This window comes from Hibiscus syriacus, unplaced genomic scaffold (assembly GCF_006381635.1).
Source record: "Hibiscus syriacus cultivar Baekdansim isolate YM2019G1 unplaced genomic scaffold, ASM638163v2 tig00111648_pilon, whole genome shotgun sequence".
NCBI classification, from domain to species: domain Eukaryota; kingdom Viridiplantae; phylum Streptophyta; class Magnoliopsida; order Malvales; family Malvaceae; genus Hibiscus; species Hibiscus syriacus.
In genome coordinates, this window is record NW_024063145.1 from 697,999 (window position 1) to 724,486 (window position 26,488).

At 33.8% G+C, this 26,488-nt stretch overlaps 2 protein-coding genes and 1 non-coding gene across 3 annotated transcripts; 2 read left to right on the forward strand and 1 right to left on the reverse strand.

Annotated features, from left to right (window-relative positions):
• The first annotated feature begins 2,656 nt into the window (after positions 1 to 2,656).
• LOC120166857 (SUPPRESSOR OF GAMMA RESPONSE 1-like) lies at positions 2,657 to 5,418 on the forward strand. Its single transcript, XM_039176045.1, has 6 exons — positions 2,657 to 2,683; positions 3,229 to 3,361; positions 3,473 to 3,659; positions 4,082 to 4,554; positions 4,849 to 5,163; positions 5,243 to 5,418. The coding sequence occupies exons 1-6, from the start codon at positions 2,676 to 2,678 to the stop codon at positions 5,294 to 5,296; spliced, it is 1,170 nt and encodes a 389-aa protein (XP_039031976.1). The 5' UTR covers positions 2,657 to 2,675; the 3' UTR covers positions 5,297 to 5,418.
• Positions 5,419 to 11,016: 5,598 nt separating this feature from the next.
• On the reverse strand, positions 11,017 to 11,822 carry LOC120166840 (thioredoxin H2-like). The gene is made up of 3 exons (XM_039176031.1): positions 11,583 to 11,822; positions 11,439 to 11,463; positions 11,017 to 11,226 (listed from the first exon to the last, which is right to left on the reverse strand). The coding sequence occupies exons 1-3, from the start codon at positions 11,703 to 11,705 to the stop codon at positions 11,120 to 11,122; spliced, it is 255 nt and encodes an 84-aa protein (XP_039031962.1). The 5' UTR covers positions 11,706 to 11,822; the 3' UTR covers positions 11,017 to 11,119.
• A 1,544-nt stretch (positions 11,823 to 13,366) lies between these two features.
• TRNAA-AGC lies at positions 13,367 to 13,439 on the forward strand. Its single transcript has one exon. It is a non-coding gene; the product is annotated as a tRNA-Ala (tRNA).
• Positions 13,440 to 26,488: the final 13,049 nt, after the last annotated feature.

The window sequence follows — 26,488 nt, forward strand, 5'->3', positions numbered from 1 at the left end:
GATGACTAAAGAATGTTTTCACAATATTTACAAATAAAAGAAAGTCCTTAAATTTTATAAAAACTGTATTTTTTTAAAATATATAAAATATAACCTGTTTTTATTATTAATTATAAAATTAAAAATGAGATTATTTAATATTTTAATATTTGATTTCTTAAATAAATTTATAATCAATAATGAAATTCATAAGAGACTTGGGGTTATGGCCCCCATAAATTAAAAATTTAATTTTTTTTGAAGTTAAAAGATTATTCTTTATCTCTTAATATATATAAAAGGATTAGGATACACTTACACTATGTAAAACTAATAAGTTTCACATAATTATGCTTAAATAAATAAATGACTTAAATTTTATTAAAACTTATAATTTATAAATAATTTTTTTAACTGACGATAAAATAATATTTTTCCTTTTTAGGGTTAGTACGTTTGATTTAGGACTTATTAATTAGGATTTTAAGATTTTGGACTTAGGGGTTTATGGATATAATCACGGATTTCAAGGTTTGGGATTTTAGATTTTAGGGTTTATGATATTGAGGTTTAGGGTTTTTGAGGTTCAAGTTTAGGGATTAGGATTGGGGTAAAATAATTATTTTATTGTTAGTTAAAGAAAATTATTTACGATTTATAAATTTTAATTATTTATTTATTTAAATTTAATGACTATAAATTAGTGTAAATTTATTAGTTTTACATAGTGTAAGGAACATATCTCTATATAAAAAATATTTATTTATTTTTGCTCCATGAGTGTAGACATTTTAAATGACTCCCAGTGAGTTCTACGACATACAAATACTTGAATTTTAACGTCGTGAATGAAACAAATAAAATTAAAAAGGATTGTCTCCATAACGAATTTATACATTACTTGACTTGAATAATTGTTCTATGAATCAAACATCAATAATTATATAAAAAATATAAATGCAACTTTCATGAAGTACTTTAAACTCGATCTGTATTATTGGATGAGCTTAGAGTGTCATATTTAATCACTTAAAGATCACCAAAATTGAATGCTTAATGTTTTTTTTCAGTATACATTATTTAAAAATATTCATGTTAAAATCAGGATGACACAGATTTTATTTAAAATGGAGTTCCGCTATGTAATATAGTATAAATCCAAATAATATAATTACAAACGGAATATAAATAAGGTCTTAAGAATATATATATATATATATATTATATGTATATATGTGTATGTATGTATGTAATATATATGTGTATGTATGTATGTACTTTAAAAGATCAATATTATACTTTAAATAAATAGTGTTGAAGATTCCTTATCGATGATGCTACATATAAAATATTTTTAAACCCTTTTCAAAAATAAAATGTAACTTGTTTTTATTTTTAACTATTTAATTAAAAATGATTAATGTTGCATCTTTTAAATAAGATCAGAATTTAGTCTATTTTGGTAAAATTAAAAAAAATGTAACGTTTTAATGTAGTATAATGTGGTTTTTTGTCCATGTACTTGGCAATGTAGTCTATTTTGATAAATTATTTGACTTATATTAATCTCAAAAAAATTTAACCTTTTTAAATTAGTATTTAAATTTAAATTTTTAATTATTCAGATAACATGATACTTTAAAATTATATCACGTCGTAATTGAGAAAAATAGAATATAATTGCTAAATGATAACGTGAATAATCTTAGGTGTCGCATCATTTAAAGGACTAAACTACAAGTTTAAGTATTAAATGGGTGAAGATTGCCAAATTCTAAAATTAATGCAAACAGAAAAATATCAAAATGATAAAGTTTAGGGGAAAAAATTACAATTAACCCTTTCAACCTTAGCGTTTCCATAATGAAGCTTAGGAAGCAAGCAGGAACTGAAGCTAATTACGAAAACACCATGAAGCTCGAAATTCGAAGCTGCCAAGTGGTTAAACATTCTTCGAACAAGAAACTCAGCTTCGTGTCCGAACCAAGGGCTTCGGAACCTGGTTTAGTCAAATATGGGACCTACAAAATAAAGACCAACTTCACTCTTATTACAACGAAAATACTTTATAGGTCCCTATATTTATAGATACTATCAATTTAGCCCATTTACTAATTGATAGATCAATTTTAATCTTTCTATTTCAGAGACTGGTTTAAATTAATCTTTATTATATAAATTGGTTTAAATTAATCCATTTTATTATTAAATAAATAAATAAATTTAGTTGTTGTATTAATAAAAAATTTATATAGAGTTGAATTTGTTGTTTAAAAAATGAAAGATAATGTCTAATTAAGTAGATAATTTTACAGGCTTTATGGATTTGCAAATGAAATCTTTTGTTAAAATTTAAATTTAAAATAAAAATATAGTTATAAATCCATATTTTAAATGAAAAATGTCAATTTGGGAAAAAATACTTTTCTTTTTTCTAGAAGAAGGATTAAAATGATACTATCCTTTAATATAGGGACCTGATATGTGTTTCCACCATATCTTTCGCCGAAGCTGAGATTCTATCCATGAACCTCTTATACCAGTTCCACACCAAAGTTTCCCGCGCGCTCTCTCTCGTTCGATTACTTAGCCTAGTGTAGAACAACAAAGGCAAAGTAAGAGACTTTAAAAGCTTTCACTCACGGCCTGTTCTAAGTCCCTTCATCGTCATCATCATCTTCTTCTCTTCTTTGTTAATGGCGAGGTAAGGTTAAAGAAGTTAATGATAAAAATAATTAAATAAATTATTAACACTGTATTTATTATTCTACGACCATGAGATTAAAGCAATCGGTGATGCTAGAGTTAACCGATTCTGGGTTGGATTTTTTTTTTCTGGATAAATTTCCGGACTTTAACCCAAAAAAAATCCCATTTTGAATTGAAGATTTTCTTGGGGTTTCGGTGTTGAATTTATGGGAAATACGTGATTTCAGATTTAGGGTTTACACGATATTTAAAAAAAAGTAATGTGGGTTTGTAAGTTGCATCAAAACTTGCTATAAATGGGGGTTTGGTTTTCAGTACCTTCCTCCCCATTTTCCTCTGATTTGGATTATGTGGAGACTTTGATAGTCATTCAGAGCTGCGGTTTCTTCATCCATTATGAGCTGCATTGACAGATTTTATTTGATGATCATCCTTTGTCGAAACTGTTGTTAATGGAAAAGAACCTTTTCTGTAAGCTAAACTAAATTTACCATGAAAAAAGAGGATATTTTACTCATAAAAGACCATTGTTGTTTGCAGGAGCTGGCTTGTTGACAATAAAGCATTAGCAAAGAAAGTAAAAAATGCTTCTTTCTCTTCTTCCATTGAAATCACTGATTGTGGGGAAAATCGTGAATGCCCCAACTGCCATTACCGTATTGATAACAGTGATGTAAGTTGGAAGTTGGAACATCGAATTTTAAGGTTGCTCATGGTTTTATTGCACATGTGTGATTGTGAATGCCATCAATAATGTATTTGGGGATGCTCTGGTTTTTTGTAGGTTTTTCCTCAATGGCCTGGTCTTCCTGTAGGAGTGAAATTTGATCCTTCTGATGCAGAGCTTTTAGATCATTTGGCAGCTAAGTGCGGTTTCAGAGACTCAAAACAACATCTGCTTATCGATGAGTTCATTCTGACGCTGGAGGAATGTCAAGGGATTTGCTACACTCATCCTGAAAATCTTCCAGGTAAAAAATGTGTGTATGGATTCTATATGCTTGTATTTTACATTGCTATCATATGAAGGACGGGTGTCAATATGTTTTCATTTGATGTTGTTCGAAGTAGGTAGGAGACATACTCCTCGGTTCATGGTTAACCTTGGCGAATTCGGGTTTTGCCATACTGGAATATCGATATCGCAGCTTGATTTGGATTCAATAATTTTGTTTGTTCACATTTCTGTAAAATTAGAATGAACTTAGTTCAGCAGATTAGATGGTTATGTTGAATATTGAATTGTTCTCGAGCTGCTATTTGTGGTTAATCTTGGAAAATTCAGAGTTGATAATAATGGAAAGTTGATATTGCAGCTTGATTTATATTCAACCAGATGATGGATAGGGTGTAAATTTGTTTTTTCTCATTGCTTCATCTCGATTTTGTGCAGGTGCAAAGAAGGAAGTAAGTAGTATCCACTTCTTTCATCGAACGATTAATGCATATGCAACTGGTCAACGAAAGCGCCGTAAAATCCACAGTCAAGATGACACGAACGAGGAGCATGTTCGTTGGCATAAGACAGGGAAGACCAAACCTGTTATAGAAAATGGAGTTCATAAGGGGTGGAAGAAGATCATGGTTCTCTATAAAAGTTCGAAGAAAGGGTGCAAACCCGAAAAGTCGAATTGGGTGATGCATCAGTACCATCTTGGGGATGATGAAGACGAGCATGATGGGGAATATGTGGTTTCAAAGATCTCCTATCAAAAGCCGAAACAAACTGAGAAGAAAGATGACAGCCTGATCCCGGATAACTTGATGATTCGTGCTAGTCCAATGACCCCTAAAACAATTATTCCTAATCCACCTAGGCCATATAAGTCAGTGCTATATGATGACATTAACGAAAATACACACCAGGTATTCATCTGCCCTTATCATACCATTGTTGATATACAGCTTTAGGTCACCATGTATATATATATATATAAATATGCATTAGAGTAAGCCTCTTGTTCTCCAGTCAGACGAAACAAATTGTCAACGTTTTGTGTTGTCTTATAGTGTTTATAAGAACCAAATAACAAATCAGCTTGATGAAATATCGAATTCTTGCATCAGAATATGCATGAAGTTATTATGTTTGCTATAAATTGTAAACTATGGATTCTTTCATTTGATCCTCATCAAAGTTCGTTTCAATGGATTTGGAAGCGAAATTTTTATGTTGAAGGATCTCATCTACCTAAGGATTCTGTTCAATGCAAGGATAATTCCGACTATCCGGCGTGGTGGGCTGAGGAATCTCAGGCTGTTGAAAATTCCGATTTTAATGGCTTGGATGATTTTCTGCTATGCAATGAGCTTTTGGATTCATCTTCTCTGCAAACAAGTTCAGTTAAGAATAGTCTCTCTAATGTTAGCTGCACCGACGGTACAACCGAGACAAAAGGAAATAAAGATATAGATTCTGGAATTTCCGAGCTCGAGAACTTGGAGTTCGATACACCACCTGATGTACCACTAGCTGTAAGCTTCTTTTCCTCTATCTTTTCATTTACGTCTAAGAATTAAATCATATGATCATCCTACATCCGCTTTGCTGCAGGATCTACAATTTGGCTCTCAGGACAGCTTTCTTTCATGGCTAGACCGATTATGAAGAATTAGTGCGATGCATAATCTGCAACCCCGACGACAAAGTCCAAGTTTTGAGCTTGTCTATCATCTCTGAAGCTGTTTCCATGTCGAGCACTTCACAGAGCTAGACAGTATTCGTTTTGCTTTCGGAGGCATGCGAGTTTGTTTGTTCTCGGTTTTTCTTCATTCAAGGATGTTTGACGCTTGTTTAATCCCGCAGCTTCCGGTTCCGAATAAGAGCTGGCTGGTTACTACAACATTCAAGTTCATGTTATCAAGAAAGAGTTGAATGTTGTTTCCATAGAACCAACATGCAGTCTTTTTCAAATAACATGCAATTCTAATATTTTTTTTTCTCTGCTACATGTAGGAAAAACAAACATTTGGTGTTGTGTTGCAGCTAAAATTCGTAACTATGACATTAGTAAAATCTCTGGCTAATGTTCTTTTATTATCAACTTAAAAAACATTGGTAAGAACTTTCATTCCTGTCTTGTTTGAATACACACAATTCGTTCTGTTTTCTAAGCTAAGCTTTTTCAAGGCCATAAGGGAAATAAAGATTATCATGGATGGGGTTAGATTTTTGTCTGATCCAAAATTCCAAACCCGTCTGGGTATTATACCTTCCACTTGAAACACGATCTAGCATGGGTTTTGGGGTTTTTTTGGCCCAAAATAGCATAAGCCGTTATTATTTGGCCCAATAGGGTTACCTTTGAAATTAATTTATCTACGGTATTTTCTACAGGTAAGGGGAATTCGTCACCTCGAGGTGACGGGTTCTATGAGATATTATTTTTATTTGGTTTAAAATTTATAGCCATTTAGATTTGAAAAAGAGCCCATTAGGATGACGAGTTTCATCGTTTATTTTCTCAAATCTTAACTATAAATAGGAGTCGGATTAGTTGATAGAGTTATAGGAGAACGAAAATATGCATTTGTGGGAAGAATATTTCAAGCAATTTTCGGAAGATCATTTTTGATTTGATTACTCTGATATTAATGATTCAGATTTAAGCTCTTCTTCAGATGAGGAGTGAGTTAAAAAAATCAATAAAATATATTCTTGATCAACATAAGGAGTTGAAAAGAAAGGAGGAGGAGAATAAGAAGGAGAAATAGAAAAATGAAGAGTTTGCAAGCTGACGTAGCAAACGACTCATTGAAAGGAATGAGAATAAGAAAAATAATGTAAAAATTGAGATGGAAAGATTGTTGAAAAATGTTTTAAATAATCGTATGAATTTGACTTTAGTTAAACGTTATAGTTTGCAATTATATATAAAATGTAAAAAACTAAAAAAATTATTATTGATATTTGTAAAATCGGTACAACATAGGAATACATTACAAAGGATTTATCGGCCTGCTCAATATCTTGGGAGATGTGGATAATGTTTCCTATTGTGACCTTTACCTCTGCAATGGCCACATAGCTTCAGTAGACCTTGCTCTCTTTGAGGGTCATCTATATTGGTATGAATTCTAGATTCAGGATGACCCCTCAACTTCCTTCATAATTTCGGATTGGGAAACCATTCTTCAGAGACAATAGGTGGCCAATATACATTGTTCGGGAGATACTTAAACTCGCAACTGTATATGTTACGTATAGTATGCAAGCTATAAATATCATCAGCGTAAATGTATGGGTCTACATTCACATGCATACATACAGCAACCGCGTAAGCGGATGGGTATATGAATGCTTGAAATCAACCACAATCACACCATCTTCCATTCAGATTACCAATATAGGTTGCAGAAGTCTCACCATCATGTGGTAGAACAAGTCCTTGGACAATATAATCAGATTCCAGTCTGGTGAAATTACGAACATACATTAATGTTGCATGAGTTTGATTTTTGGTCATTGCTTTCTCCAGATCTGGAGCCCAATTTCTACATTCGTTGAGCATTGCCTCTACCTGGGCACTTTTTCTACCCAAACTTTACTCAATCTGAAGTATGTCTCCTGAACAATACTTGCTACCGGAAGATGTATAATCCCTTTTAGAACTGAATTGATACACTTAGAAAGATTGGCTATCATATGACCGTAACGTCGACCTTGATCGTCATATACATGTGCCCATCTTTCCTGAGGTATCTTAGTTGCAAAGTTATACACCTCTTCTCCATACTTTCTCAAATTTCCAATCTTGCACGAAAGCTCGGTTGTAATAATGCGTAGCCTAAAAAAATAGTTAGGTGTAAGTATAATAATTTTAAACGAAGACCAAGACCAAAAAATAAAAGATAAAAATAAATAAGTTACCCATGCTAATAATCTCTTTCTTTATCTTCTTATTCTTGAACCTCGTCATAGCATTTGAAGCAATGTGACGTATGCAATAAGCAGTAAATGCATGTTGAGGCGACAACCTACTTCTGGATCAGTCAATCATGGCCAACAACCCAAATGAACGGCCTGAGATCATACAAACCTCATCTTGAGTGATAACATGGGAGCGCAAGTTTGATAGAAAGAAATTCCATGTTTCCTAGGACTTATTTTTAACAATGGCGAAGGCAATGGAGAAGATGTTTATGTCACCATCTTGTGCAACAAGTATCAAAAGGGTATGTTTGTATAAGTCATATAAAAAAATGACATCCACTTGAATCATCTATTTGTAGTAACGAAAGCCTTCAATTTGTGGCTTGAAAGCCCAGAACAAGCCTCTGAAAACTCTCTTCTCAGGGATAACTTGTCCATTAAATGTGGTTGTAGGATAAGTATAAGAGCGAACATGTATTTAAAATAGGTCAAATCATTCACTGTTTCAGCTATTTTCTAGTACTCAATTAATGCACCGTGTCAGCTACTTTTCAAAGGTCATTTATTGCAGTAATAATGCAACGATTGACTTTTTCAGAAACTTTTCAGTGATGTATAACTCAAATCAGAAAACTTTTTTGTGGTGCATTTATCACTTCATATCAGAAAAACGTGTATTTCACAAAGGCCAAATAATGATTCATTTCACCAACTTTTTAATTCTCATTTAATCATCTTCAGTAACTATTAATATGTGTGAGTTGAAAACCATTTTACTATGATATTGAAGCAAAAAAAAACCAAAAAACACATTCAATCTTTTACTTCCAAAGCTTGAGTTTCTTTCAAACATGTCAAATATTTGCTCAATTGTTTTTTTTACGATTGCAAATCTATAACCATTTATTATATTATAAGTTCAGTGCAGAAACAAAAGTTCTACTCGGAAGTAGTAGGATAATATCTTCATTATATTATAAATTTTCAGTTTAATGCACGAGGTTTCATCTAAGCAATGATGTAGACCTTGTTGGTATGATTTAGACATACTTCTATCACTCTTTCTCTAATGTCGATTTATTTGTAGAGTTCGATGATCTTGACCTTGCTCATACCATTGAGGATGTTACTTCCATCTCGAATATCACACCAACTTAGGCATATAACCAAGAAACAAACATAGATGATGGAGACCTAGAAGCATGGTTTCAATTCGTACGTGAACGACACCAGCAAAAAGAATGGAGAATTGAATAACTTAATATTACTTATGACGAGCCTATTAAATACGAAGATTAAAACGTCCTTATGTTGATGTATTAAGTTTGTTGTTTTTTTCTTCTTAATGTGCATTTTTGAATGTCTAATATAATGTTCATAGTATGTTGTTCTTTTCAATATAATCTACCACATAAAAAAACTAAACCGAACTCGTCACCTCAAGATGAAGAATTCCGGTGTATTTTTTCTCAAAAATTAAATTCACATGATAATCTGAGAAAAAATATTTTTTAATAGAACTCGTTACTTCAAGGTGAGAGTTCCCTCTGCGCCGTAGAAAATGTCGTAGAGATACCTATTAAACTAAATAATAACGTCGCCTGCCATTTTGGGGGGGCGATTTTGGGAGATTCAACCATGTCTAAAATTTGACCGGAATTTTAAAGTTAAAATATTGACTTAATATGACAAAAATATAATTAAAAATTCTTTCAATAAAATAGGAACCAATAGAAAAAATATATATAGAAAGAGGGGAATTATAGTGACTATCCTTAAAAATAGAGAGGATAATTATATTATTATTTTAAATTAAATATTTTTTACTCTAAATCCGAATCAGAATCGATCTTATCCTTCAAAAAGCTCGATTCGATCAAACTTAAATTTTAATAAACAATTTCTAATGATTATACATCAATTATAGGGTTAAAGAATTTGACCCGAAACTAACATGATCTCATAAAATCATGTCAGGTCAGGTTAAAATCTATCAACTTCGAGTATTAAGATCTTCTTAATAATAACGAAAACAGTCTTGCTCTGCCGTGTATGCCTCAACTCGTTTAAACCAATAATAACGAAAAGAAACTGCTATTGATTTGTTGGTTTTGTTTGATGAACAGATTGCTACACTAACAGCATTTTATGCAAACTGGAACTTTGCTGCAATTCAAGGACTTGGATGGGATTGAGCTGGCGTGATATAAGTTTACAATCTTATCTTTTACCTTCCTCTCGACTTCTTAAAGTTCTTCATCCGACACGCCCTCACCGGAAAGGCTTCGGATCTTATTCCGATGCTTTAACTTCCATTGTTGTTGGCTTAGAAACTTCGGATCAGGTTCTTTTGCAGATCGCTTTCACGAGGAAAGAAGACTTTGGGAAAGAAGAACATGAAATAAAAACGGGCACATGCTCAGCGGACACTCCATGGACTGCAGCTACGGGACACCAAGATGTTCAATGACGGAACCAGTTACAATGAACTTAATCAGATGGCTGAAGACGCAAAGAGACGAGCCGAAATTGCAAGGTATGCACCAATTAAGTTCAACTTGACTTTCAAATCGTAACTGTTGATAAACCCAGAGCTAGAAATTCGAATTTAGTTCAGTTAGTTTATGCGTAATTTTTCTGCTTGCAGGTTGAGAGAAGTGACTGCTAAAAGGGCATGTCGAATCGGTAGCTAGACTAAAGGGTCTCGACATAGACACAATTCAGCAAGCATACATACACTGCCTGAGAAAATTGCATCAAACAATTTGATTCTACATGTATCGTACATATACTGCTGGGATTGCTACTGCAGAGAGTAATACGGATCTATAGTTTGTCATCTTGGTCACAATTCAGAAAGCATACACTGTCTGAGAAAAGGCATCAAACATTCTGATTCTACATATATCATAGATATACTGCTGGGATTGCTACTGCGGGCTTAATATGGATCTATAGTTCGAATCTATAGTTTGTCATCTTAAAGTAGAAATTGCTTTCTATAAGTTCAAACCCATCATCTTCGTGATAGACCCGCGTTTGCCATGCCTTCAATGTAATTTTTGCATACTCTTCTCTAGACCAAGCACAACCTTCCATTCGATGCTGCCTCCTTAAGAATAAATGAGATACATTTGCGCACAGACTACTTGAGTTTACCTTAGGAAAACTCGAACTTGACTCAACCATTGTGTTGAGTCAAATTCAAGCCACTCGAGTCATTAAGCAAATTAAAGAGAGGAACCATGTTCCTAACATGAAGAAACTGATATCAGAGGCCATTGATTAAAAATATATGAACATCCCCTTCAGCTTAGGCTTAGGGACAATGACCAAAACTCTAAAACTACAAATTCAATACGAGAAATCAGATCAGCACATGCAAAAACAAGGCATCCGGCAATAGATTTATCCATCACATTATATAAAAAAAATCATTGTTCCACAATAGAGTTGAAGCATTATTTTACCATCATCAAATTCAGGAAACTCCATTTGGTATTTATTACTGCAAATGTACAAACTGAAAGTTCAAATAGCAGCTTGTTATGGTGGTATTTAACACCTGTGCTTGCCAACTTTCTTCTCAAGCTCATTCTTTTGAGCTCCGACCACCCTATCCACTTCCTTCCCGTTCTTCAACAACACGAAAGTCGGCATCGCATGTGTTAGATATGTCTCATAAATATACGGGTAAAGAGGATAGGGTTAATTATGTAATTATGTACCAGATTTTTTATTATAAATAGAGATGTAACATAAACATATTGAATAAAACTTCTAGCGCCGTCTAGGCACCGAGGACGTAAGCACATTGTTGAACCTCATTAAAATTCTTGTGTTCTTTCGTTTTCTTTACCCGATTCTTCAACCGCATGCACTCCGAATCCTTGTGCCACATCCTAAAAACCCACCACCGTGTAAGGATTAGCAAATAAAATCATCTAAAAAAATCTGATCAACACAATGAATTGTAGCGGGTTTCCAGTATATGTAAAGAAAAGGATAGAAAAAACCATACAGGCAGCTCATCAACATCAAGTTTCACAAAATCAACATCAGTGAAACTAACAGCCATGTCATTCAAAGCAGGTTCCATGATCTTGCACGGTCCACACCAGGAAGCTGAGAAATCTATAACCATCTGATCTCAAAACTCTTTTTTTGTTCAATCAAAAACAACAAAAAACCCAAAGTCAGATCTTTCATATAATAACCAAAACAAGAAGAAAAACACCCCCAAAAGAATAATTGTTAAGAAATCAGATCTCAACCAGTGGTACATATTATCATGTTGGTATTTTTAGAATTTTGTTTAGTGTAAACTATAAGTTTAATATTTATTTTTAGATATTTTTATGTAAGGATTTATTTGCAGGGATTACTTACTATTACATACGTGCATATGAGGACTGCATATGAAGATTGTTCAACTACGTATTTTATTTATTTATTTAAGTATGCATTGTATTTTATCTTTATTTTTAATTTTTTGACTGCCGGAGGTCCTCCACGGAAACTGCTCTCAACTTGGCGTTGGGGGACAGCCTACTACCCTACCTCCCCCTTAGTCCATTACATATGGAAATAGGGTTTTGTTGTTGTTGTTGTTGTATAAGTTTAATATTTAAATTATCATTTTTATTTAGTTTTAATATTTAAATTTGATATTTTAAAATCATATCAAATATTTAATTTAGATTTTAATTTGATATTTTTTAAAAAAATTTTAACGACATTTATAATATAGAATTTATATTAAATAACGCAAAAAAAAATCGAAAAAGTTAAAATAATTTGACCTAATACATTGCTCACCAATGGTACATATTATTTTACTATCTAATAATTTGAAAAAGTTGGCATTATGTAATTCATTGCAGAAATCAAGTGTTAGGGAAATGATAATAAAATTATTAAATTAAATATCAATTTGATCGAAACAAATGACATAATATTTCAAAGTCAATATTGCGAAAAATATAAAAGAGCAGGTAATAAACAATGATATTTCTCTATATATTTGTGACAATTAAAATGTCTTTAAATTCGACTCGATTTGAAAAATCGAATTTTTGAATCGATTTGACTTCGAGTTGTAATTTAACAAACTCGATTTGAAAAAAATTTCAAGTTCAAATCGAGTTGTAAAATGTAACTCAAATAATTCGAATAATACGAAAATTTTAATAATTAGTGGATTTATTTTCAAGTTTGAGTCGGATCTTTGGACTTTGTATAATATATATATCATATATGAAAAATATATTTGTATTGTATATATGGTTATAAAAAGTCACTTAAATTGAAATAAAATAATATTATAATATAATAAATATTTACAATTAAATTTAAACAGAAACTTGAAAAATCAACTCGACTCGACTCGAAAAAATTTCTAGTCAAATCTGAGTTGTAAAATATGACTCGTCAACTAGAATAGCTTTAAATTTTTATACTTGACTCGATCGAATGGTCACCCTTACTTTAGTTCTCTGTTTGATTTTTTCTCTTTGGGGTAAAGATGCTTTAATTAAAAACCCGTGGCTTTTACTTTGTATTTACTCTTTTATTGCTTCAATAAGATAATCCAATCGACCATTTGTCAAAAGAAAAGAAGAATGTTTGTCTTATAAGATAAAATTTTAAATATTAAATATTTATTTCTGATTTAAATTCTTTAATAGATTTATCAATTTGAGTTTTAATTATATACAGTTTATAATGTGCTTGAAAAATATATGTATGCCAAGTATAAAGATAGAATATATATATATATAATTACTACGGATATTGCAGCCGAAAGGGGATGTAGCTCAGATGGTAGAGCGCTCGCTTAGCATGCGAGAGGTACGGGGATCGATACCCCGCATCTCCATTCATATGGCAGCTTTTTTGCTTCTTGCATATCTCCATTAGAGAGAATCACGGTGGTTTAATTAGGCAATTTTTTTCTGTTAAAAACTGTAATTACAAAGTAAAAACATTATTAACTAAAAGTCATTTTATACGAGTAAACGATGGATTCTGACAACGCAAAAGAATCAAACGGTGGCACAACTTCCCTTGTTATTTGACCGTCATTCATCACTTGGTGAGCAAACTCCAAACACTTGGATTCTAAATCCACCAGAACTAGGCGTTCCTGGTGGTCGGGGATGACAATCATCAACAACAAGAGGAAATAACTGTCAGAAGCAAACACAAAAACAACTGCAACAAGGTGAAGAAAACTGGAGCGTTGAGGAGCAAAGCAAAAGTAAACAAAAGCCAGCATGGGAAAATCACCATGAGCGTAGGCCTGATAGATTGCGGACATTCTGTTGAATGTGAGATACGAGTAGGCTATGGCCGCTACTATTGTGGTTTGGTTTTCATCATTGTTTGCCTGCGTTGTTCTTTTCTTTATCGAAATAAAGCTATATGAAATTTGTGAAAACTATATGGAAACACATGTATTATATATAGTTATGATGATGAAGTGATTGGTTCCTGGGAAATGCAAAGAAATTCAAGGGAAAAATACTTGGAACTTGACTCAGTGGTATAATTGAAAGTTAAGGGTTGCAGCAGAAATGTGTTGCCCTGAGGTACAAGAACAATCGGCGATGAAGTTGAATAATCGCAAGCAGCATCCCAAGCATGCTTAAAGCCCTGGAAATTATTTACATAAACACACCTAAACAGTTGAGAAGAAACAGAAACTGCTATCATATTTGTTGGCAGAGCATATTTTGTCGAGGACAGTGTTCTTCTAACACGCCATGGCACAAAGCCAGGCCCGGCCCTGAGGGTAGGCGAGAGGGGCGACCGCCTAGGGTCCACGTTTAGAGGGGATCATTCTTAAAAATATTTTTAAGTTTAATAATTAAAAAAATAAATTTTTTAGACTAAATCGCAAATCCCAAATTTTTTGAGGGGCCTAAGTTTAATATAACACCATTTTTTTTATTGAGCACTACTAAAACTACCCGATATTATTAAATCTACCGGATGTGGGGGCCCACTTATCTTTATAATATAATACCATTGGTTTATGTAATGTGAGTTTGGTAATATGTATGCATATTATATTATAAATACTTGGGCCCTTAAAAAAAATACCCTTTTTATAATATAATACCGTTTTTATCCCTAAAGTCATGCATATTATAAAGAGAAAATAACCTCAGTGACCAAAAATCCTAGATAATATACGATTTTGACCAATTTTTTTTGGATTTGCGAAAATGACCAACAAAATCGCAATGCGATCTCTAATTCGCATTGCGATCTCCACTATCGCAAATTCGCGTTGCATTTCGCGTTGAGATAGTTGAAAATCGTGTTGCGATTTTCCATTTCGCGTTGCGATAGTTGAAAATCGCGTTGCGATTTTCCATTTCGCGTTGCTATAGTTGAAAATCGCAACGCGATTGTCCATTTCGCGTTGCGATAGTTGAAAATCGCGTTGCGATTTTCCATTTCGCGTTGCGATAGTCTACAGTTGTTGTTGCGATAGTCTACAGTTGTCGTTGCGATTTTCCAAATTCGTTGTGGTAGTTTTCTTAAGAATTTTCTCTAAAAAGATAGTATCCGCGCGGACGTGTCGAAGACACGTATTACCACGACCACGACCACAGACAGACGGCGGCGGCGGCGGCGCGCGAGAGTCCCCCTTGTTCTCTATCACTCAACAAGGAAGTGGGAAAGCCAAGCCTTAAATATCATTCCCAATAGTATTTCCAATACTATGTGGAATTGAGCATTACCAACACTTGTTTCCAATACAATGTGATTATTCAGGAAATAATTAACAATCATGCACCTTAAAACAATTGAATTAGCAACCAATTGCATTAGTATTATACGATTAAATATGTCATAATTAAAATTCAATCTACAATCAATCGCGATTATTGCAATTTTAAGCAAAACATTCAAAAAATAATATCACTATTTAAGGCTCAATCCCACATAGTATTGGGAACAAGTGTTGGTAATGCTCAAATCCCACATAGTATTGGAAACACTATTTGGAATAGTATTTAAGGCTTGGCTTTCTCACTTCCTTGTCGAGTGATAGAGAACAATGGGGACTCTCGCGCACCGCCGCCGCCGCCGTCCGTCTCGTCTCGTCTCGTCTCGTGGTCGTGGTCGTGGTCGTGGTCGTGGTCATACGTGTCTTCGACACGTCCGCGCGGATACTATCTTTTTAGAGAAAATTCTTAAGAAACAAAATCTTTTTTTAACTATCATAACGAATTTGAAAAATCGCAACGACAACTGTAGACTATCGCAACGCGAAATGGAAAATCGCGTTGCGATTTTCAACTATCGCAACGCGAAATGGAAAATCGCGTTGCGATTTTCAACTATCGCAACGCGAAATGGAAAATCGCATTGCGATTTTCAACTATCGCAACGCGAAATGGAAAATCGCATTGCGATTTGCAACTATCGCAACGACAACTGTAGACTATCGCAACGCGAAATGGAAAATCGCAACGCGATTTTCAACTATCGCAACGCGAAATGGAAAATCGCAACGCGATTTTCAACTATCGCAACGCGAAATGCAACGCGAATTTACGATAGTGGAGATCGCAATGCGAATTAGAGATCGCATTGCGATTTTGTTGGTCATTTTCGCAAATCCAAAAAAAGTTGGTCAAAATCGTATATTATCTGAGATTTTTGGTCATTGAGATTATTTTCTCTATTATAAATACTTACCCCCACTTGTCTTTATAATATAATATCGTTGGTTTATGTAATGTGGGTTTAGTAATATGCATGCATATTATAAAAAAAAATGTGTCTAAATATACCAATAAATCTATTAAACATACCATTTTTTTATTTTTTAATAAAGTTTTCTTTCTTTAATAGTTAGTGGGTTTTTATTTAATGGGTAGCGGATTTTTAGTGGATGATTATTTAATAGGTAATGAGTTTTTAGGTTAGGTAATAATTAATAAAGAAATATTAATATTAATAATAATAATAAAAATATTAATAATAATATTTAAAATATTTTTTTCGACCCGGACAAAAATGAGTGTCTACAATTGCCCCTATTTGCACATTCTTGTGTTAACAAGGATAAGACAAAGAAGAAAAAGACAACCAATTTTTGTCCGATAAATGAAACATGTGACATAAACAAACATTCTTGTGTTAATAAAGATATGACAAAGACGAAAAAGACAAACAGTTTTTGTCCGATAAATGAAACATGTGACATAAACAAAAATATATCTGATAAAAAAAATATATCCGATAAATTTTACTTTTTAATAAATAAATTAGAATGAAAGTTATTTCGATAATTAATGTTTTTGAATAAATTAGGTAAATAAAAGAGAATTAGTGTTGGGGTAGTGTTGAAGAAGATGACAAGAAGATAAGTAAAGCCTGATTCCCTTCCCAATCAATTCCCCACACTTCGTATGTTTAGGCCATCTCCAGTCTTAATCCCTACTCTAGCGTATCTCTATCTCTACTCTAGACATGAAACAATAATTCATCTCTAGCGCTATCTCTACATTACCACTAATTCTACTTTATTCACAATATTTAACTATTATAATATTAATTTTACAAATATAAAAAAATAGAAAAAAAATCAAAAAATCCGAAAAATTACAAAAAAAAATAATATGATTATTTATCTAATTTAAATATATTTGTATCTATCTTATAATTTAATATATTTTAACTAAAAAACAAAATCTAGCGCGAGCTACAATACCGCGCTAGATGTGGCGCGGTACTGTAGCAAATCTACACAGTGGCAATGGAACTGGTGCAGGGCTGGAGCACGCTACAGTGGAAATATCTCCACTGTAGCACAGCGTTGGAGGTGTCCTTAGTAATATGCGGTAGCTTTAGTAGTGCCCATTATAAATACTTGAGCAGATATCCATGCTCCACTATACACTAGAAGCTTAAATTATTTTTTTAAGGGTCTTTATCTTTTATTTTGCCTAAGACCCCTAAAATGTCAGAACCTGCCCTGCACAAAGCATATATGTATGCATACAACATCGATCCTAAACTATGGATGCTTAAAAAATCACAAAAAACTACAAACAATTCGATGGGGGCTCATGCAATGATAAACTGAATGTCATTCTCATCATGCCACAACCTTTTTTTTTTAGATTAAACTAAGATGATTATAAAGTAATTATATATTCTAAATACTCTCAACCTCAATCATTCTATTGCAATAGCTGGTATTTCTCTAGAAACAACAAAAATTCCTTTAACCACTTAAGTAAATTGGTTCGTGATTATACCACAACTTAAACTAAATTCCAGAGTGCACCCACAATTGCGATATTACTAGCAGCAAACGAAAACAAGCAGGAACAGTCAAATATATTATAATAAAAAATGGCAAAAATAAAGAAGCATTCACTGTATTTCTATAAGTGGATTCACGATCTGCTCCTCGTCGTCGTCCGTTTCACATCAGTTCCTTTTTCTCTTCACAAACATCACAATAAAACACATAATATGGATCGGAATGATGCATTGCCCACTAGTGACAGTTTGGTTTTGCTCCATGCGTTAAGTTATTGTGATATCTGTGAAATAAAATAAAAAAAGGTATGAAGATACTAATTTTTTATCCATATTTATATTATTATTATTATTATTATTATTATTATTATTATTATTATTATCATTATTATTATTATTATTAAATATATATTAAATAAATATATATAAATAAATAATTACAGACCAATTACAACTGGACCGGCCCAGTTACAAACAAACCAGAACCGGTCCAAATCAAACCAAAAACCCTAAACATTTGGGGTTCCAATTAGGGTTTCCTAACCCTAATCTAGCCGGCCGCCTCATCACAGCCGTTGGATCTGAGAGATCCAACGGTCCAGATTGCCCCAGATGGAAACCCTAGGGTCTGATACCCTAGGGTCTGATACCCTAGGGACACGCGGCCGCCGCTGCTATCTCGCCGCCTCCGCCGCTGCCACGTCTCAACCGAAGACTCCAGAAGCTAGAACACCAGCCGTCCACGCCATGGCTACGGGGTGAGTCACCACTGGTAGTCCGGTGACTCACCGAGACCCCCTCATCGGACCGGTCCGACGGCCACACCGGTGGTGGCTATAAAAGCCACCACCCCAACCTGAAAAAAAAAAAGAAAACGGAGACAGAAAAAAAAAGAGAGAGACAGAACCGAAGAAAGAAAAAAACAGAGAAAGAAAAAAAAACCTACTAAACCAACGATCTCAGTCAAACATCCAGCAACAAAAAACAGAAGAAAAAGGAGGAGAAAGACTTACCGAGGAGGCCAAACGTCAGATCTCACCAAAACCTTCGAAAAGCCGAAGGTATTCTTTTAGATTTGCTCCGATTGGGAGCTGTTTAACGGATAAAAACATCGGAACCGTCATTAGGACGGTCCGATCTACATTTAGATGTAAAAAAAAAAAATTCCGGCCACCGAAGACGGTGGCCGGCGGCGGTGGTTGACGGCGGACGAACGTCGGCTAACGGCTGCCGGCCGGCTGGGCTTCTCTCTGTTTTAGAGAGAAGCGAGAGAAAATTCTCTCTCAGAGAAGAGAGAGAAGAAAATGAAAATGAAGCTGGCCCTTCGGGCCAGCCGGTTTTGGACTTTTATAGTCCTTCCCAAACGACGTCGTTTCGGGAAGGACTATGCGCGTAATTATAAAATAGTTAAACACCGTCCGCAGTCCTCCGAACTTGTAAACTTTACATTTTAGTCACTAAATTGAATTTATAATATTTTTAATTCAGTTTTCGAATTTTAATTTCTTTTATTTTAGTCCTTCATATTAAAATAATATTTAGGATAAATTACAGATTTAATCCCTTAATTTTAATAAATAATTTTTTTTAATCCTTAGTTTATATTTTTAATTTATTTTATTATAATATCCGAATTTTAGATAATTTTATTTTAGTCACTAAATTATTAAATAAGAAATAGCATGTTTAATCCCTATAATTTGGTTAATTATGAATTAGATTTAATTTTATTTTTACTGTAATTTAGTCAGTTATTTTATATGTTTTCATTTATTTTATAGTTTTTAAATATATTGTTTTAGTAGTATGTTTATTATATGAATAAATATTTTTATATATTCATATATATATAATAAATAGTAATTTTTAAATATTTATTTTAATATCGAAAAAAAGGACAGTCTTAAAACAACTAGATGTCCTATTCTGATGTTTTAAAATTAAAAATTAAACAATATTATTTAAAATTTATCAATATCAAAGCTGTCTTAAGGCACCTAGAAGTTCTTTTCTGATATTTTTAAATAAATAAATATTTTTTATATAATTTTGAAATAATAAGATTATAAATTAAATATATTTTTGAATTTTTAAATTTTAATAATAAGAGACAATTTATAATTAAAAAGTACCAATTTTGGGCGTTGTAGGGGTGCTAATCCTTCCCTAAACGTAACCGACCACGAATCCCTTTTTATTAAAAAGAACGAATTTTTGGTTATAAAACGCAGATCAGTTCATTTTTTATTAGTGTTTTCTTAAAACTCTTTTAAAAAATAATTTTTAGGTATTCGACCTACCTGACCCAAAAGGCCGATGGCGACTCCCAAATTATTTATTTTCAAAATTATTTATTCACATCAATTTTCCCGCCAAATTTAATATTTCGTGCCCGGACGAAAACCGGTTACGACAGCTTGGCGACTCCGCTGGGGAATGGTCAAACTTTTAAAAATCAATTATAAATTGTCTCTATTAATTAAAAATTAAAAGTTAATATATTTAATTTTTAATTCTTTCTTTTCAAAATTTTTATATTTACTTATTATTTTCATAATATTTATATGTTTTTTTTTTGTAAGTATTTTATTTCATTATTTATTTTGTCAGAGGTATGAACATTTCTCCTCACACACAACACTTGCATTGCATAACATAAAACTCTATAATTGAGTTGTCCCTTTTAAGTGGGAGTGAAAGCGACGTCTTCGTGAGAATTTATTCTCCGTGTCAGACCTAGCAAGTAACTTTCGGGGTTCATATGCTCTATGTCTTCGTGAGAATTTATTCTCTGTGTCAGATATAGAGAAATGTATCCCCTCGAATTGAACTCGATCCACTTTAGTCTGTGATGGACTAGGATTGAGGGTTAGCAACCCAAGGGGGCACTAACAAGGACAATTCGGGTACCTTGATTCTTAGATCTGAAACCCTGCATATAAAGAACCTTAGAAACTCTTCCGATCAGAAGTCATGCCGAAATTTTGTCCAAAATAGGTGTACACACAGGAGAAATGAATTCTGACTTTCCTGTTAATTTATTGTTTAAATTACATGTTTATTTAAATTATTTAAATTTAGAAAGGCATGTTTAAATAAAGATATTTATGTAAATGTTATTATTAAATTTCTTTATTAGGTAAACTAATTTATTTTCTTTTTGTGTGTTCTTTATTTTTCTGTTTGCATTGCATCATACAGGATAAAAGACATTGATCCTTGTGTTAATTGTCTCATTGGAAAGCCTTCATCTATGGATAAAAAGTGTTCAAATCAAGTAATTCTAAACTCAGAAGTAAGACAGTGGGCTGAGGACTTACAAAGACAAGAAGGAGATAGTCTGCAGGATGATTATGTATCTGACTTGGCCAGTTATGCTCCAGTTTCACTAAAAAGAAATGATATGCAAGATTTGCGAAGCATTTGGGAAAGTTGGGATTCAAATAAAAAATTGCAGTTTTATCAGACGTATGGAGACATCCCATATTTGCTCTATGTAGAAGTTGATGATGAATTACTCCGAGCCCTAATTCAATTCTGGAATCCAGGGTACAATTGCTTCACTCTCAATAAAGAGGATTTGGTCCCTACTATTGAAGAATACACAACTTTGCTACATATAGATGGGGCTTTGGAGAATCGAATCTATTCAAAGTCAATTAAAACTCAACCCTTTCGAGTTAAATTAGCAAAGATTGCCGGGGTACGAGAAGAATGGGTGGTATCACGTACAAAACAAAAAGGCGAAAGCGAAGGCATTGCTTGGACCAACATTAAAGAACTTATTCAGAGTCATCTAGATATTAAAGTACGGTTTGATTTATTTGCTCTGGGTATGTATGGTATGGTCATCTTCCCAAAAGTATTGGGATATGTTGAAGCTGCAGTGGTAGATTTGTTTGAACAGCTACCGAAAAAGATTAATCCTGTTTCTGCAATCCTAGCAGAGACCTTCAGATCGTTAAATGCTTGTAGAAGGCTAGGAGGTGGACGATTCTCAGGGTGTACCCAATTGTTATATGTTTGGATCTGTAGTCATTTCTGGAGGACAGAAAAGGTTTCATACCGACGCTTTAATACAGATTATTCACCATTAAAAGAATTTCTGGAGCAGGAATGGCCTAAAGAAATTAAGAAAGATATGTGGATTAATGCCTTTCGAAATCTGCAAAGCAATGATGTTGTTTGGCGAGCCCCGTGGCAAATACAAAGGGAATTCTTTTACAGGTGTGGTGATTACAACTGGATAATGCTGCTCGGATTATGGGGAGGGATTGGATATGCACCACTTCTGGTTATAAGACAGTATGAAGGTCGTCAATTTGTACCTGTCACTGCTGGATTACAGTCATCTGAGTTCGCATTCCACAGCAAAAATTATAAAAGAAATATCATGGAAGCTGTTACAGCTTGGAAAACAACTTTTTGTATCCGAGCTAAAGCAGCAAAAGAAATGTTAACTCCTGATTATGAAGAATGGAGATCTGTCAGAAAAAATGAAAATATTCCTCTACCAGATCAAAATGAGGATATTTCTATGGAAGATCGCATTAAGGTGGTTCCATCAGAGATTGAAATCTTGAGAGCTGAGTTTGAAGCAGAAAGAGAAGGCTGGTCGAAAGAGTTAGAGCAAATGAGACAAGATAAAGCTATGTTGGGGTTGACATTGACTTTCATTCATCACAATGTGCAATGTTGAGAAAAGATAAAGAAAAAGGTGAGGATGAGTACAGAGCCTTACAGAAAAATTACCAGGAGTTATATAAATCCCGAAAAGCATCAGGACCCAGCCAATCAACGGTACAGATGACCAGAGAATTGAATATCGAGAAAAGACGAGTTGAAGATCTGAAAGGAAAGAATAGCCGTCTACTCAAAAGCCTTGAGAAAGGAAAGCAAAAAATGGAAGATTTTGAGGTCGACAGAAGAGAGCGATTTATAAAACACAAGGCTGAGCATCGCGAGATCATGAATGAAATGCAAAGAGAAAGAGATCGAGTCAAAGATGTAGAAGAAATGAAGAATGACATCTTTAATAAATTTGAAGGTGAGAAAAATATCATGTTCAAGGGATTTGAATCTGAAATGAATCAGTTGATTGTTGAACTTGAAGTCAGAGGCCAAAAGATGGAAGAATCCAATGTTGAAAAAGAAAAATGGGAGCTGGAAAGAAAAAATTTCAACACCAGACTTGAGGTAGAGCAGGAAGTGGCTAGAAATTGGATGCAAAGATGCAGAAACAAAGATGTTCAAATCCAGAAGCTTAATCAAAGAACGCAAGAAGCACGAACAAAACTTGAAGAAGATCTGGATCAGTCTAGAAATAAAAACTCAGAGTTTAATGCTTACATTTTGCAACTTGAGGAATCGTTGTTTCAAGAAAAGGTTCGTCTAGGGCCTAATGATCTCAAAGAAAGTAATGAGGAAAATGCTTCACTACGAAGACGCATTAGAGATCTTGAAAAAATTCTGCACAATTGTCAAGTCAGAATCACTGAGTTAGAGCAAACTCTTGAAGGAACAAATGAACAATGGCAAAAGTCAACTGAGTTCTATGTTGAAAGAAGTGAAGAAAGAAGTAATATGGTGTTTGAGGCCATGGTTCAAATGAGCGAAGTTGCTAGATATGTTGGGGAACTAGCTGTTGAAGCCAAAATAATTGAGCATCACGTTGATCCAGTTTCTAAGTGCGGAAAGAAGGTGTCATGGTTAATGAAAGAAATTATAGAGCTTAATAGGAAAGCTACGCCTTATCTGTAGTTCTGAACTATTATAAAGAAACTTTTGTATGCCGATGAAAGTTGTTCTATGACAGTTAACTTTTTGGGATCAATACCTTTTTGCATACATACATTTTGCATACATTCATCATTCATTTCATAATTTTCTCTATGAATAATTTTATAATTTTTTATTATTAAGATAAAATTCATTAATTAAAATTTGAGAAAAAAATAATATTAAAAGATTTTTCAATCGCAGTTATTCTGGCCAAAAGAGAAATACAACATCACTACGGTACTAGACAAGCTACTAAGAGAATTATGGAGGATAAAATACAGCGTATTGAGGAACAGCATCATAAAGAACAAGAAGAAATGAGAATGAAGCTGGGAAAAATTGAAGCCAGTATTGCAAATTCACAAGAGAATATGATGAAGAAGATAGAGGACATGTTTAAAAGGCAGGCTATCAGTGGAAAAATGCATGAAAATCCTGTATCTTTCGACCAAGAACCCATATATCCTCTAGGTTTCCCACCAGAACCAATTTATCGCTCTGGTACTACACCTATACAAATCAATGCTCGTATATCTGCATTACAAGAGGCCAAACCACATGAAGATCAACAAGTGAATCCTGCATCTTCAAACAAAAATCCGCTTATATCCGATGTAAAAATAGGGGATCTTAATACTGAGCATTTGATCCCAGATTTGAATGAGCTGAATGAGAAACAAAAAGTAAATGAAGAACTGACCAGACAGATCAAGAGCTTAGAAGAACGAATGAAATCTGTGGAAATAACTGAATCATTCTATGGGTTTGATGCTAGTGAATTAAGTTTAGTTCCCGACTTAATCCTCCCCATCAAGTTCAAAGCTCCTGAATTTGATAAATATGATGGTACTACATGCCCTTCATCCCACATTACAATGTTTTGTCGCAGAATGGCAGGGTATGTGAAAAGATGAGAAATTGTTAATTCACTGCTTTCAGGATAGTTTGACAGGACCGGCTTTAAAATGGTATACTCAATTGACCAAAGCCAACATTAGATCTTGGAAAGATTTGGCTAAAGCATTTTTAGAGCAGTACCGCCATGTGACAGACATGGTCCCTGATAGATGGACTCTCCAAAACTTGGAGAAAAAGAATAATGAAACATTCAGACAGTATGCTCAGAGATGGCGTGACACTGCGGCCCAAGTTCAACCACCTTTGTCAGAAAAAGAGGCCACAGTAATGTTTGTCCATACATTAAAGGCTCCTTATCTAAACCATCTAATGGGGAATGCAACCAGAAATTTTGCAGATTTGGTCATTTCTGGAGAATTAATTGAAAATGTCTTGAAAAGCGGCAAGATTGAATCAAATGATGGGTCTAGTTCCAAAAGACCTACGTACCGGAAAAAGGAGAATGAAGTCAACAATGCCAATTCTTACAGCAAAGATTCATCGAAAAGTGTTACAATAACCCAGCCAAGGGTTAAGAAAGAGGAAACAAACACTAATCGAGCAGAGTCCAGAGGATCTCGAAAGGAAAATGAAAGGTTGTCTTTTACACCTTTACCAGTACCGTATGCAGAGATCTATGATTCGCTGTTAAAAGCAGATGTTATACGGCCTTATCCCTTGGTTCCCATGCAACCACCATTCCCTCCTTGGTATGATACAAAGGCACACTGTGTTTACCATGAAAGAATTACAGGTCATTCTATTGAAAACTGTTTAGCATTCAAAAGGGTGGTTCAAAATTTGATCAACACTGGAAGTTGGAATTCAATACACCATCTGCATCAAATCATCCATTGCCAAATCATGGAGATAAAAACGTGAATGCAATTCAGGAAGAGAACCGAAAGAAAGCAAAAACTGACATTTCTGAAATTAAATCTCCGTTTGTTTGGGTATTCCAACAACTCTCTTTAGCCGGTATAATTCCACAACAATTCAAGCCAAAGCAGAATGAAGGCAAGAATTATTGTGAATATCATCAGGAGAAAGGGCATAAAATTCAACTATGTCCTGAGTTTAGGGATTTGGTGCAAAAATTGATGAATAACAGAGAAATAGAATTCTTTGAAGAAGAACCAAGGAAAAAAGAAGATGATGTTTGCTCATCAGAGGATTCTAAACCAAGTCAAAGAATAAATGATCCTGTGATCATTAATGTGAAATCATCTACGGCGATTCCTGCACCAATAAAGTCGAAAGTAGTTATTACCACTCCTCTACCATTTCTTTACAAAGATACCCGCAGGGTACCTTGGAATTATACTACCAATGTTTCAATGGTAGGAGGACCTGTTTCTTTAGAAAAAACAGAAGAGAAAATACAAAGCCTGAGTACAACATCGACGTCTGAAGCAGTGAGCGAGGTCGGTTTCTTTACAAGAAGTGGGAGATGTTACTCTCCCGAAACATCCAATGCTTTAGAACAAGTGAAAGCAAAAGGAAAAACCATGGCAATACCTCAGAAGGTATTTGAGGATGAATCCCTTCCAGCATTTAATGAGCCTCTGACAGAAAAACAAGCTCAAGAATTTTTGAAATTTTTGAAACATAGTGAGTATAGTGTGGTTGAACAACTACACAAACAACAAGCGAGAATTTCTATTCTTGATCTATTGATGAATTCAGAAGCGCATAGAAATGCTTTGATGAAAATCCTCAATCAAACATTTATCCCCGAAGATATATCCCTCAATAAACTTGACAGAATTGTGGGACATATAGCCGCTGATAATTACATAACGTTCACAGATGATGAAATACCGGAAGGCGGAATGGGGTCAGTAAAAGCTTTGAACATCACAACACATTGTCATGGTCATGTGTTGCCAGGAGTATTGATTGACAATGGATCCGCTCTCAACTTGATGCCTCTAGTTACACTTCAAAGAATGCCTCTGG